The sequence below is a fragment of the Pteropus alecto genome, unplaced genomic scaffold (genome assembly GCF_000325575.1).
Source record: "Pteropus alecto unplaced genomic scaffold, ASM32557v1 scaffold80, whole genome shotgun sequence".
In the NCBI taxonomy this organism is placed as follows: Eukaryota; Metazoa; Chordata; class Mammalia; order Chiroptera; family Pteropodidae; genus Pteropus; species Pteropus alecto.
The window spans coordinates 3,502,066-3,515,289 of NW_006430460.1; the positions used below are offsets into that span (position 1 = coordinate 3,502,066).

Below are 13,224 nucleotides of genomic sequence, written 5' to 3' on the forward strand. Positions count from 1 at the left end.
CGGATGGAGCGGCGAGGCTAAGCCTGGGCGCTGGACTTGGCCACCGGAGTCACTGGGGAGGCCGACAAGCAGTTTCGAGAGTGGGCGGGACAAAGCTTTAATGAGAACCGGCGACGACGAGGGAAGGAGAGGCAGCCAAGACACGAATGGTTTTTTTCAAGGGATCCTGCTGCAAAGGGGAACGAGAAATGGGGCCACAGGTCAAGGCTGATCTCAGGCTAATGTGAGTCGGAAGATTCCTCAGTATCTTCACATTTAGTAGGGAGGATGCAGACAGAGCGGGGGGAGACGATGCGGGCGGTAAACACATGAGGGCGAGGGGTCCAGTGCTTCAGACAGAAACATGCAGACACCGTTTCAACGCAGGGTGAGCCGGGCCCACGGGGAGGAGAGGCGTGTCGGGGGTCGATTTGGCAGAAGCGGGTGATCTGTTCTCCGACTGCTTTACTGTTCCCAGCGACGTGAGAAGCGGCCATCGGCTCGGAGCGGGGAAGTGTGAGGTGGAGGAGAAGACAAGGCAACCCAGGGCAGGAAGATGGTGGCACGGGGACGCAGAGGCGCGCGTCGGTGGCCCCGGGGGACATGCCCATGGTTTCAAACCTGTCTCCTTTTCTAATACAAGCATTTCAGGCCACACAGTTCCCTCTAAACGCTTCTTTTAACGAAACCTCACAAACGCGCTGGTATCCTGTGTTTATTACCACGCAGCTAGAAGTAGTTTCTCATTCCCTTCTTGATTTCTTTGCTGACCCAAGATTATTTTAAAAGAGATTGCTCCATTTTCCAGTACGTGAGAATTACTGAAAATGATTATAATGATCCTCTCATTATCGTCATACTCTTTACGATACCAATCTTTACAAATGGATTACTTTATGGCTGAACATATGTTCCACCTTGGTGAGCATCCCACGTGAACATTAAGCAAATGTGTATTCTGCGGTTTGGGGATTAGTGCTCTGTGAAGGTCGATTAAGTCACAGCGGTTGGTCGTGTGGTTCACACTCTCTATACCCTCACCGATGATTTTGTCTGTTTCATCAATCGCTGAGAGGTTTTGCGTAGTGCGGGCCTGGCAAAGACGAATTCTCTGAGTCTCTGTCTGAATAAAGTGGGTCTTTATCTCACGTTCACTTTGGGAGAATATTTTCATTGGTTACAGGGCTACAGACGATTGTTTTTCTTTCGGCACTGCATTCAGTTTTACGGTTTCCACAGTTTCTGATAAACAAGCCGGCTGTCAATTCTCACGCCGTGCCCTCCCTAATTTTCCCTCTTGCTTCTTTTAAGAATTTCTCTTTCTCTTTCCTCTTTTTATCTTTTCGATTACAGTTGACATTCAATGGTATTTTCCATGAGTTTCAGGTATACAGCACTGTGGCCAGACATTACCAAGGGATCCCCCTCATCAGTCTAGCACTGGATGTGGTTTTCTTTAACTTAGACTTCCTGAAATCTGCCGAGCTTCTTGGACCTGTCGGTTGATATTTATCACCAGTAGTCAACAGTTAGCATCCATATTTTTTCTGCCCTTCTCTCCTCTTCTTTTGGACTCCAATTACATATACGTTAGACCAGGGGTTCCCACCCCTGGGCTGTGGACTGGTACTGGTCCGTGGCCTGTTAGGAACCGGGTCACACAGCAGGAGGTGAGGGGTGGGTGAGCCAGCAGAGCGTCATCTGCATCTGCAGCCGCTCCCCAGCGCCAGCATTACCGCCTCAAATCATCCGGCGTCAGATTCTCATAGGAGCACTGGTCTTTGGTGCCAAGAAAGGTTGGAGACCACTGTGTTAGACCATTTGATATTGTCCCATATTTTGAATGCTGTTATTTTTTTTCTTATTCATTTTCTCTTGTGAATCAGTTTGGACAATTCCTATCAACTTGTCTCCAAGCTCACTGATCCTTTCTGCTTGTGTCCCATTTCCTATTAGGTCATCAAGTGAATTCTTTCTTTCTGATCCTCTATTTTTCAGTTCTAGTATTTTTTTCTCTTTTTCTTAATAGTTTCCATTTCTCTGTTGAAACTCTCTATTTCTTCACAAATGTTCATCTTGTTCATTCTTTCCTTCAACGTATATTTTTATTCTTAGAATTTCCACCTCTCTGCTCACATTACCCATCTGTTGTCAAATGCTGTCTGCTTTTCCATAAGAGCCTTTAGCGTATTAATCATATTTACTTTAAATTCATAGTCTAATAACCCCAACATCCCTACCATATCGCAATCTCATTCTGATGCTTATTTCTATCTGTTTTTTTGTTTGTTTTGGTTTTTGGTTTTTTGGGTTTTTTTTGCCTTTTAATGTACCTCTTAATTTTTTTTTATTGAAAGCCGATCATGACATGGGTAAAAGAATCTAGGGTATGGAGGCCTTTAGTGATGGGTTGCTAAGGGGTGTGTGTATGTGTGTGTGTGTGCAAGCACACACACATGAATGTTCTAAAAGTCCTATGACTTTTTTTTTCCCAGCTTTGAGGTATAACTGACAAATAAAATTGCATATATTTAAAGTGTGATGATTTGATATGCATAAACTGTGAAATGATGACCACGAACAGGTTAATTAATACATCATCACCTCGCAGTTACTTCTTTTTTTTTTTTTTGGTGAGAATGCAACGCTTACGATCTACCTTCTTAGAAAATCTCAAATATACAACGTAGCACTTAAAATTACAGTCCCCTTGCTGTACATTAGCTCCCCAGAACTTACTTATGTTATAACTGAAGGCTTCTGCCCTTGACCAGCTTCTTCCATCCCCCTGTCCCCCAGCTCCTCCCTAATAACCATTCCATTCTTTTTCTCTATGATTTCGACTTTCTTCTTTTTAGATTTATAAACCTGCCTCATTCACTTATTTCACTCAGCATAATGTCTTCTATGTGCGTCCATGTCCCAAACGGCAGGGCTTCCTCCTCCTTCGGCGCTGACTAATATTCCCTCGTGAGTGCATACGGCATCTCCCGTACCATGGTTTCACTCTGCAGTTTTGGACGGAAGTAGAGAATGTTTAGACCTATAAAAGGGCTTGCTTTACAGAAGAACGCTATGATAACGGCAGTAGTGTACCTGATGGGATGATCATAGTAAATTTCTAGAGAAAGTATTTGAAAACTTTAAAAGCTTCCCTCAAAGTTTTTAGATGGTCTGCTATAATAACAATGGAAACCAGAACAACATGAAAAAACAGCTATAAATCATTTAAGACACTTTACCCATAAGCCTAATCAACTCATGAAGTGGGAAAAACAGGTGATAAACCAAAGTTTATCGACAGGCGGGACTGAATGTGTTCAGACACGGCTGACTCTCTGACTTGTGCTCTTAAAAATTATCTACGTTTAGATCCTGCGATGCTGAAATCCATCTAGGGAAGGGAGAGATGAAAAACGACCTAACTCCTAATTAGTCCTATTAAGCCCGTAGAAGCGTTTCTGATATTTCAGCTTGAACGACGGGCGGGGACAGTGCCTGACTTTCCAACGACCCCACCTCGGGTGGGGAGGGCGCTGTTGTGACCCCATTTCTACCGCTGACGGAACGTCCACCTTATACTTCCCTCCACATACACCACTTCTTCCCTTCCGGGGCCGTGAGAAACGCAAATATTTATCTCAGTGTGAATCGTTACGTTTATTTTTTAAAATCCCTGCTTGTTCCTTCCAGGAAACTTCTGTCCATATAGATCAACACGTTTTCTCTTAACATCCCCTTAATCCCAGCCCTAACTTGCATGGATATGTATGTACTCATGATCTATTTCCTTGAATTTCCCCCTTCCCCTCAAAAAATCCCATTTGGCTAAAAACATCCAAGAAATCTATTCAGCGCACGCCTTAAAAAGATTTAAATCTCTATTCTGAGTAGAGCTGTACCTGATATAATCAATTTATATAACTCCAAATTTCAGATCGAATTACATAAAGCAAAAATCTTACAGTACGATCCACTAAGACAGTATTTTTATGTTGATTCGGCATTTGATTTGATATGAAATATAATGTGTACCAGGAGTATTAGTTAAAATATTACTCACTTATTAAAATCTGTGAGAAGAAAACAGACTTCCTTTCTCTTTACACATGACATCCACTGAAAAATCAATTTCATGGTACTTTTTCCAATAGAGAGGCGTATTTAAAAGTAATGGACTCTCAAAATTTTGGACTGCTTGTAAGAATTACCTTTGCTCTTTATGAAGTCTGATGACTTATCAGACATAAGAAATCTTTTTTAAAAATGCCAAAATAACCAGAGCTGTCTGTACCGATTTTATACAAGAATTTATAATAGTGCCCCCGCCCAAAGAAACAACACATATGTCCAACGGAAGGAAAATGGTTAAATCATTATCATATATCGATATAATACTATAAACTCTAACTATCAAAAAACGTATTTTAGAATCAACAAAGACATATGTTGATTCTATTCAACATATATCGAGTACAGGCTACAAAAGCATATACATAACGAAATACCACTTTTATAAAGATATATACAAAACATTTATCAATGATTTTTTCTGATATTTGAAAATTTTGTAATTTTTTTCCTCTGTGTTTTCCTGTATTAAGTTCTCTATATTATCATATTAGTACCATCAAATATAACCTAAACCCCTGGGATGCACTAAAGTTCATCTTTGTTCTCTGTGACATTTTGGGGGTTTTAAAAGGGGAAAAGGAAGATGGCTATTATCACAAGAGTAAAGAGAAAAGGAGTAAAAAAAAACAGCCTATGAGGTACCAAAAAGACTTCGTCATCCTTGGCACAAACGCCCTATGCTCCCATTTCTTTTTATAAGCAAATGACATTAAAATTGCATTATAACATCAGTAGGAATGTGATTGCGAGATGCTATCATTTTAATTGAGCAACTAGCTGATAGGAACAAGAGCATCCGGATTATTAATCAAGGAAAAGGATGAAAAAGCACTCCCGATTTCATGTTAATTGCTACACGAAACTGTCATTATTTGGAGAAAAATATACCAAGATTCCATGGCTGGAAAACCAAGTTTTTCTTACACACGACGAACCACAACTATTTTAAAAAATGGCTTTCTTCACCCCTCCCACGCCCCACATGCAGATCAGAAGTAAGATTCAAATAAAAAAAAAATCTGAAAATTACTAAAGACAATTTTTTTTCATTTTCATCGAATAAAGCTTTGAAAGCTTTAACTATAAGACCATTCGAGTTACAAATTTCCTCTGTTTCATTTCTATGAATGTTCCTAAATTCAATACCAATCATCGATATTTTCTCATTGAAAAGGTTTCAATTCCCTGAAGAGCCTGGTAAAAATCTGACAAAATTTCTGGCCCTTTAAAGCCCCTTTGTAGGGGCTTCGGAGTCTATTTGTTTCTAGGACCAGATTCTTTTCTTATACCCTCATGACCCTCAACAGCCCCAGAAAGATAATGAGATGCAGAATAATCTGGTGAATCAGGGCCTCAATGCCAGTGATCCTTTTTGGAAAAGACCCGAAGAAAGTCCTTCTGGACTCCTGGGCTGCCTGTTCCTCCCTAGAGCTACCAGAGAATAGTTACTCTGTATTTCCACAGGTCTCCCAGGGCAAGTCGTGGCTGCCCAGATAGGTGTGACCGGTCTAGGTCAAGGCAAAGCCTTAATATTCCCCACCAGATGGCATCTGTAGACAAGGTGTAGCCTCTGTCATTTGTAGGAAGCTCAGATAACTGTCCATCACCTGTCCCTCATCTGGGGGCAAGAGGTATTTGGCGGGGGGCAGGGGTTAATGGGAGTAGGGGAAGGAAGTGGGAAGGATTAAGATACCTCATTCTCATGTGAACCTATAGAATAATGGTCAGAAACTCAAAGGAATAGGGAAACAGATTGTTTAGATATTATCTTGAGAATTACTACTCAGTAAAAGACAATATGACAGAGTCATGCATCCCTCAAACTTCACTTTAAAGATACCTGATGAATGATTACAAAATTAGAAAATAACACAAAAACGTTCTTTAAAAAATTCTTATTTTGACAATTTTAGATCAATTTTTAAACTGACCTCTCCTCTTCTAATATATTTCTACTCAGTGGAAAACACCATGAAAACTAAAGATTCCCCCAAAATGCAGATCACAGTCATTTCATAATTCCTATTCTATGACCATGTCGATTATACATGCTTTTTGAACTTCTACGTAGGCACCAAACCGGTTTTATTTTCTGTATGCTCCACACCTAGGGGAGTCCTGAGTGAAAAAACTAATAATTAAATCACTGGGAATCAATCATTTGCTATTCTACCACCAATTAGTAAGTTAGCATTCTAGCTGTCCACAATTGTACCCCTGGCATATATATCACCACACTCCTCTGTCTGTCCGGCTCTTTGGGTCGAGAGCACAGACGCACTTGAGGGACATGAAGAAACGGGGTTTGCTCCGAGGACCCCCACGCACGACTCCTGAGTGGGAGCTGGGGAGGTGCTCGTGGGGTTCTGGGGACCAGCAGCTCTCTCCCCTTCGCTGGGTCTGCCTCACGTTCAGCTCCTGTTTCTTTCTGTACATGCTTTCCTCACCACTGGCTTCCTCTGCCTCCTCGTGAGCTCCGTCCCTTCCCCAAGTCTGGCCCGCAGGCGGCCACCAGGCGTTCTTCAGTTCCGATGGCGCCCAGAACAAACCAGCAAATTCACCATGTTTCTTAGTTCAACCCTCCTGAAAGAAAGAGACGGATCCGGCTCGCCTTGTCAATCTGGATGCACAGCGTCTCATTGGAGAGGCCACATCTCCGGGCACAGTCCGATCGCAATCTGCGGGGTGGTTCCCAGCCTCGTTTTAAAGCTCCTCAAGAGCCTGTGGCAGAGACAGGGCTGCGATCCACGGAGGCCGAGCGCCCTCGAGGCCAGAACCTCACGTGAGGCTGGTGGATTATGTGCACAAAACATACCAAGGCTTGAGCGGGGGCATGAGTCGTGCTGCTGTGCTGTGTCAATCGCCAGAGACTCCGTGGCTTAATACAACATGGACGTGTCATCTGACAGTTCTGCAGGTCAGAAGTCTGAAATGGGTTTCACTGGGCTGCAGTCAGGCGCTGGCAGAGCTGAGCTCCTTCTGGAGGCCCCAGCGGGATGCAGTTTCCAGAGGCTGCCTGCGTTCTTGGCTCGTGGCATCTTCCATCTCGAAGCCAGCAATGGCCCACTGAGTCTCTCTCACACGCATGCTCTGACGGTGATGCTTTTACCTCGTTCCTCCACGTCTAAAGGAGGAACGAGGTGATGACATTGGGCCTGCCCGGAGAACCCAAGGTCGTCTCCCTCGCTTAAGGTTATGTGATTAATCCCTTGTCACAGAGCATAGCCACGTATCCGAAGGTTCCAGGGTTAAGACGTGGACATCTTTGGAGGGGCTATTATCATTTTGCCTGCCACAAGTGGACCATGTGGGACAAACACACTGTGTGGAGGTCTCACAACAGACTGTGGCCAAGCAGACACCACAAACACAACTCACCAACACTGCATGAGATACAGCTTGACTACGCCGACGGACATTTCAGCCATAAAAACAGGACACTAAAGTCTTCTTACAAAAATATATGAATGCAAACAGAAACACTTTACCTTTCAATAATTTACGAGGTATCTTCTTGTAATTATACGAATTTATACATTTTATCAATCTCTACCAAAAACCAATTGTAACTAGTTTGGATTCCGCAAATCGATTTCAAAATACATTTATGTAATTTCCAAGTTACTTTTGCCTTAGCCTTTGATTATAGATATGTTAAAAATTAATGAGTAATAATGAAGTATAGTTCTCTTAAAAAATACTTCTCTATCTACAGTGTTTCTTCTTAAAAATAAAGGACTTGACTTTTTTAAGGAAACATTCTCCTGAGCTTGAGGTTACCAGTATGTGAAATTTCATGGAGGATTTTCTAGTTCTCAACAGAGTTTCAGAAAAATTTACTTGTGAAAACCTGTCACCCAAAATGCAGCATAAACCCTCTAAATCACAAAGAAGTAGGACGAAGCGAGAAAGCAAGATGACAGTATAAATGTGAAAGTTTGACCAAAAACATGGCGACTTCAAAGAGCTTTGAAGGAAAAATCATTTTCACACACATTTAAGTCTTCAGACATGGGAATGTTCCTTGCGTATTTCATATTCATGGTGCAAATGAACAGAATTTTCTTTTCTTCCTAATGCTTGTATTTGCTTGTATTTGTATAACCTACATGTACAAGGAACCGTAAATATGTAACAATCACATCTGACTGCAACCTGCAAGTCAGTACCTCCATTTTAACCTTCAATAAGTTAAAAATCAGCAAATCTCACCGCCTTCTGGCTTTATTCTTTGATTCATTTGGAATATTATTAAATCAAGAAATACTTATTGGGTATCTACTCTGTGCCAGATGGAGTACAGGTATGAACTAGTTTTCAATTTATCACATTTTATTTTTATTTTTTAATCTAAATTGGTCAATTAGAGAAAAAAAATGGTCTGTTATATACTTAAAAAGTTTTTTTATTTTTCAATGATAGCGACATTCAGTATAATTTGTTACATGTTAAATAAAACGGTCCTATCCAAGTTTAACAAAATAATTCACGAGTCTTTTTTAAAAAACTATTTTGCCCACATGTTAACAAGCTTTTAGAAATTATGTTCTACTACTTCAAAGCCACACATTTGGTCCTATCTAATAACCTATGAATGGGTCAATTCCGACTTTACGTCTTCACCGCGTGAAGGTCACAAGCCCGGAGAGCAGCTCCCTTCCCCAGAGCTGTCGTCTCGTCTTTGGACAACCATGTAACTACTGAACTGAAATCGATTCGCTAACGTTAAAGCGAATAAAATGCCATCGGTCATCGGAAAGCTGTCTTTGGAGAAACGAGGCCACTTACTCAGACTGCTCAGCTGGCGTATGATAGCGGCGAGGGTACTGTTGGTCACACATTCAAGTTCACTGGTAATGCCTTCGGGCAGGGCACCCCGGCACAGGTGCCGTGGCTCGATATTCCTCTTCACTAAGGGCATGGCGCGCAATCTGAAAATTAAACAGACGTAGGTTGGGTTTTTTGTTTTGTTTTGTTTTTAAGGCTCATTGCACGTTTTAACAAATCCAGAGTCTTCATTCCCTTGAAAATTGATTCCTTCCCAGGAACTTTGATTATCCTATGATTCCTACACGAGTGTCCCAGCTCCACAATGCAACGGATGTGGAATGACTTCATGAATTTCACAGAGATCAAAGAGAGATGTACAGTATGCTATTACTTTACGGAAAACCCTAGATGCAAGGTTTCCAGTGACGTGTGAGCGAATGAACACACGCATCCTTACCTTCACTCCCTCGCCACCGAAACGACGAGAAAAAAGTACTAAAGCAGGACACAAGGGCCTTGAAACCGTAAGCAGGACGTGACCAGATCGGGACACAGAAAAGGCCCTGCCTAGGCTGCAGCGAGTGAGTGGAGGGAGGCGGGAAGTAAGCCCACCTGTGCCGCAAAGCTCAAGTATCTTATGACACGGGGGACAGAGCGCTATGACGACGGGCCTGGCTTTTAAAAACCCACTGATGAATTCCTTCGCCCTTCCCGGCTGCCCTCCTCCACGCGCCCGGCGTCTCACTCTCTGGAAAAGCTGACCCCGAGCATCTGGACGCGACACACGAGGCCCAGCTGAAGGCTGGGGTAGGAAACGAGCATGAAGCCCAACGTCATTTCTGAACAGTGAGACGGATCTGCTCCCCGCCCCGCCCCGCCCTGCCCAGACCCTTCTCCATTTGGCTCCCAGGATGTCACTTGAATCGACCGGAACATTCTTCCCTGGAAAAAGGCCGCCAGGCCCTTCGGAGAGTCCTCCCCATCTTCCCGGGCATTCCCTTCATTTCTTTTCTCAAAAAAAATTCATTATAAATAAAGTTTTTTGTTTAAGGACATAGAGAATTCAAACCTACCACTCACGCAACGATCTACTGGGAGATACCGCGGGAGAAAATCCAGCGACTGTCATTCTGATGAAAGTGTCATACTGCCCAGCTGGCAGGAGCAGAGACACAGAAAAGCCCGGGACCCTGGGGACATCTGTCAGGAGTCAAACCAGCCCTGAAAGGCCAGTCCGGACCTCTCGTGCGAGACAAATCGGATGGCATTTAGGCCGCCGTGGCTTGAAGTAAAGCTGGTTCCACTCCGCCCGCCACGGGAACCAAGGTTTCGGGCACGTCATCCATCACGGCTTCTCTTCCTCCTTTCCCGAGAACCTTTGCTCATGCAGCCAGTAAGGACTTTCTGAGCACCTGCCAGTAACACACCCAGCAGCAAGGTGACAAGGACCCAGTGAGGAAGCGAGATACGGATGCGGCCACACAGGTTAAGGGACGCGGGGTTCTGAAACCATGGGGGCAGCGGAGGGAGGGGGGCGGACATCTCTGAGGCGTCGTGGCTGGGCCGACCACAGCACCCCGAGTTCATCAGCCGTCGGCTTGTTACCGCTGGTTTGTGAGACGAGGCCGAGCGTGAGCCGGCTTTTACATAATTTCTCAAAAGAGGGTTTGACAAGAGTTTGAGATAAATGTCAAATTTAGGAGCTGAATGATGTGTATATAATATCCCCCCCCACCCACGATCACTTTATATTTACTCAGGATGAAATGTCACCTTTACTCTCTATTTTTAAACTCTCGACGTGCCCAGAAACATGTCAGTACCCCCCAGCCCACCCACCACTGTACAGAGAATCCTAATGATACGCCTCACACGGAGGCCCCGCCAGCATGCTGCCAGCCAAGTCCCTCCCTCCCCTCTTTCTCTGATATCAGACAAGCCGTCACTGACCCCACACTCCAGGGAGCTAGCACGGGCTAGCTTTTCTCAAGGCACCCGGGGCATCCTGAAAAACGCTCACATGAGCACCCGTACCTTGCTCTGACGCCCACCCCACCCCACCCCTGGCCAAGGCCCTCACCTGTGTGTTGATGTCCCCCGCCCCAGTCACAGTGACCTGCTGATGAATATTGCAGGCACTGGGAGGCTCCGGGCAAAGGCGACAGCCTTGCTGAAGTGCTTGCCTAGGGACTTAAGATATCCTAAGAGCACAGAACACCAGGACGTGGGAGCAAACGAAGAGTCCCACGATAGATGACTGGCCGAGGACGCTGTGGCACATACATACGACGGAAGAGGACTCAGCCATCAGAAGAGATGAAATACTGCCCTTTGCGACGACATGGATGGACCTCGGAATAATCATGCTAAGCGAAATAAGCCAGACAGAAAAAGTTGAAAACCACATAATATCACTTTTATGTGGGATAGAAACCTAAAAGCAACAAATGAACAGGACAGAAAAAGAGACTCAGGGACATGGACAATGGACTAGTGGTTACCAGAGGCGGGGGGAGCGGGGAGGTAGACGGGGTAAAGGGGGTCAAATATGCGGGACGGAAAGAAATCTAACTATGGGAGGTGAACACACAATGCCGTGTGTGTGTGTGTGTGTGTGTGTGTGTGTGTGTGTGTGTGTGTGTGCGCCTTACTGTTAAATTGTACACGTGGAACTTAGTGGATTTCGTTAACCAATGTCACCATAAAAAAACTTGGAAAAAAAAAGGAAAGCTTGACCCTACGCAGGTGTGTGAACCCCACCTTTTACCCTCGGGATTCTGATGCCTCCACAACTGGGGCCTCATGGACCCCGCAGACACAGCCCTGCCCAGAACAGGCCGATTCCAGGAGCTGGGAACCAACTCACCTGCGAGCTTGCCTTCCGTACGCCAGCCCATCAGGTTAGGGCCCTCGCCCCCACCGCCTCCTCCGTGGGAGGTCCCATGCTCAGGGCCACTATGCCCCTGCCCGGGCAGGCACCTGACGGCGAGTGACATCACGCCTGCTGAAACTGCTCAAGCCGGCCAACCCTAACACTGCCTTCCCTGCCTCACTCGCTCCTTCACGCCCCGGCTCCCCACCCTCTCCGTCTTCCTCCCAAGCCCCCGCTGCGTCCCCATGGGTCCTACTACATATGTCTATCTGGCCTTCACCTTGGGCACCTTGCTTCTCGCTGCAGTACTTCAGCTGCGACTAATTAATCCTAGCCTTCATCTCTCACGATCGATGATATCTCTATTTGCAGCTCTCGCACTTGTCTAATTACGAAAGTCAACAGAGAGAACACAGGCTACTGTCTACGATTTTAGAAAAAGGGTTTCATAGCTCCTTCTTAAAGTTCTAATCACCTAGTAATGACTTTTATGGCTTTTCGATTCGGCGTGAAGTACTCTAATGGCTGTATTTTTTTTTTTCCCTTCCCCCAGCTAGCCTTTATTTTATCTGATGCTAATCTGCTCTGGAATAAATTAAGCAGTAAGTCAGGGGTAAAGGAGAAAGCGCTGGGTCAGTCATTACTCTTGAAAATGCTTGGCAATTACAAAACTGAACGAACGTGTAATGGACCAACCCTGTTGGTCACCAGCGAACTGCTTAAGTCTGCCTCCCGACTCCGCACCCGCGGCACTGTGGCTCATCCAAGTCATTCTTCAAAGTCATCCGCTCAGACTGCTGAGCCAATGAGTGAGAATTACTAGGGGTTACATAAGGGGTCACTGTGACACCTGTGGTCTGAGCAAGATTTCAGCTTAGAGACAACCCGGTCACGTAACTGCGACCTCGACTGCAGACACGCTGACACCAGGCCAGTGCCCCCTGGGAGGTGGCACCCCGACATCTGGCCTCCTGGCTGCTCGCCAACGGCAGCTGGCACCTCTCCCACCACGCAAGGGAGGCTGGCCACGGCTGGTGGCAGGAAATGGGGAGGAGCTGGCAAAGGCATGGTGTCAAGACAAGGGCTCCCCAGTGGCCCTGCCCGAAGCCCCCCACCCCCCGAGGCCCCACAGGTGACCGAGAGCCTCCTCCGCTCCCGCCTGCACGGAGGAGGTGTGACGGCTCGTCCAGCTGCTTCCAGCCTCCTATTTCCTGTCATGCGGGCACTTCCCCTAATAGGAGCCTGGCAGGTGTGACACCCTCTTGGCGTCTGTTTCTCAAAGGACCCAAACTCATACGAGTGGCACCGAGTGTGCCATCATATTTTTTGTTGTCGAATGATAGACATCACCTGCAGAGTAGGGGAAACTGATGCTAACAGTCTTTCCTACAGGAAACGGGCCGGCGTGGCCCTCCACATGCCAGTCCCGCAGGGGACCGGGTCCGGCCGCCCAGCGCTGGGACAGAGGC

At 45.6% G+C, this 13,224-nt stretch overlaps 1 protein-coding gene across 1 annotated transcript in view; it reads right to left on the reverse strand.

The window, feature by feature from the left end:
• Positions 1-13,224, reverse strand: part of WASF3 (WAS protein family member 3) — a 52,837-nt gene that overhangs the window by 27,502 nt on the left and 12,111 nt on the right. The window contains exon 2 of the mRNA XM_025047096.1: positions 8,902-9,044. Coding sequence (XP_024902864.1) covers positions 8,902-9,034 — 133 coding nt within the window. The 5' untranslated portion in view covers positions 9,035-9,044. The remainder of the gene's footprint in view (positions 1-8,901; positions 9,045-13,224) is intronic.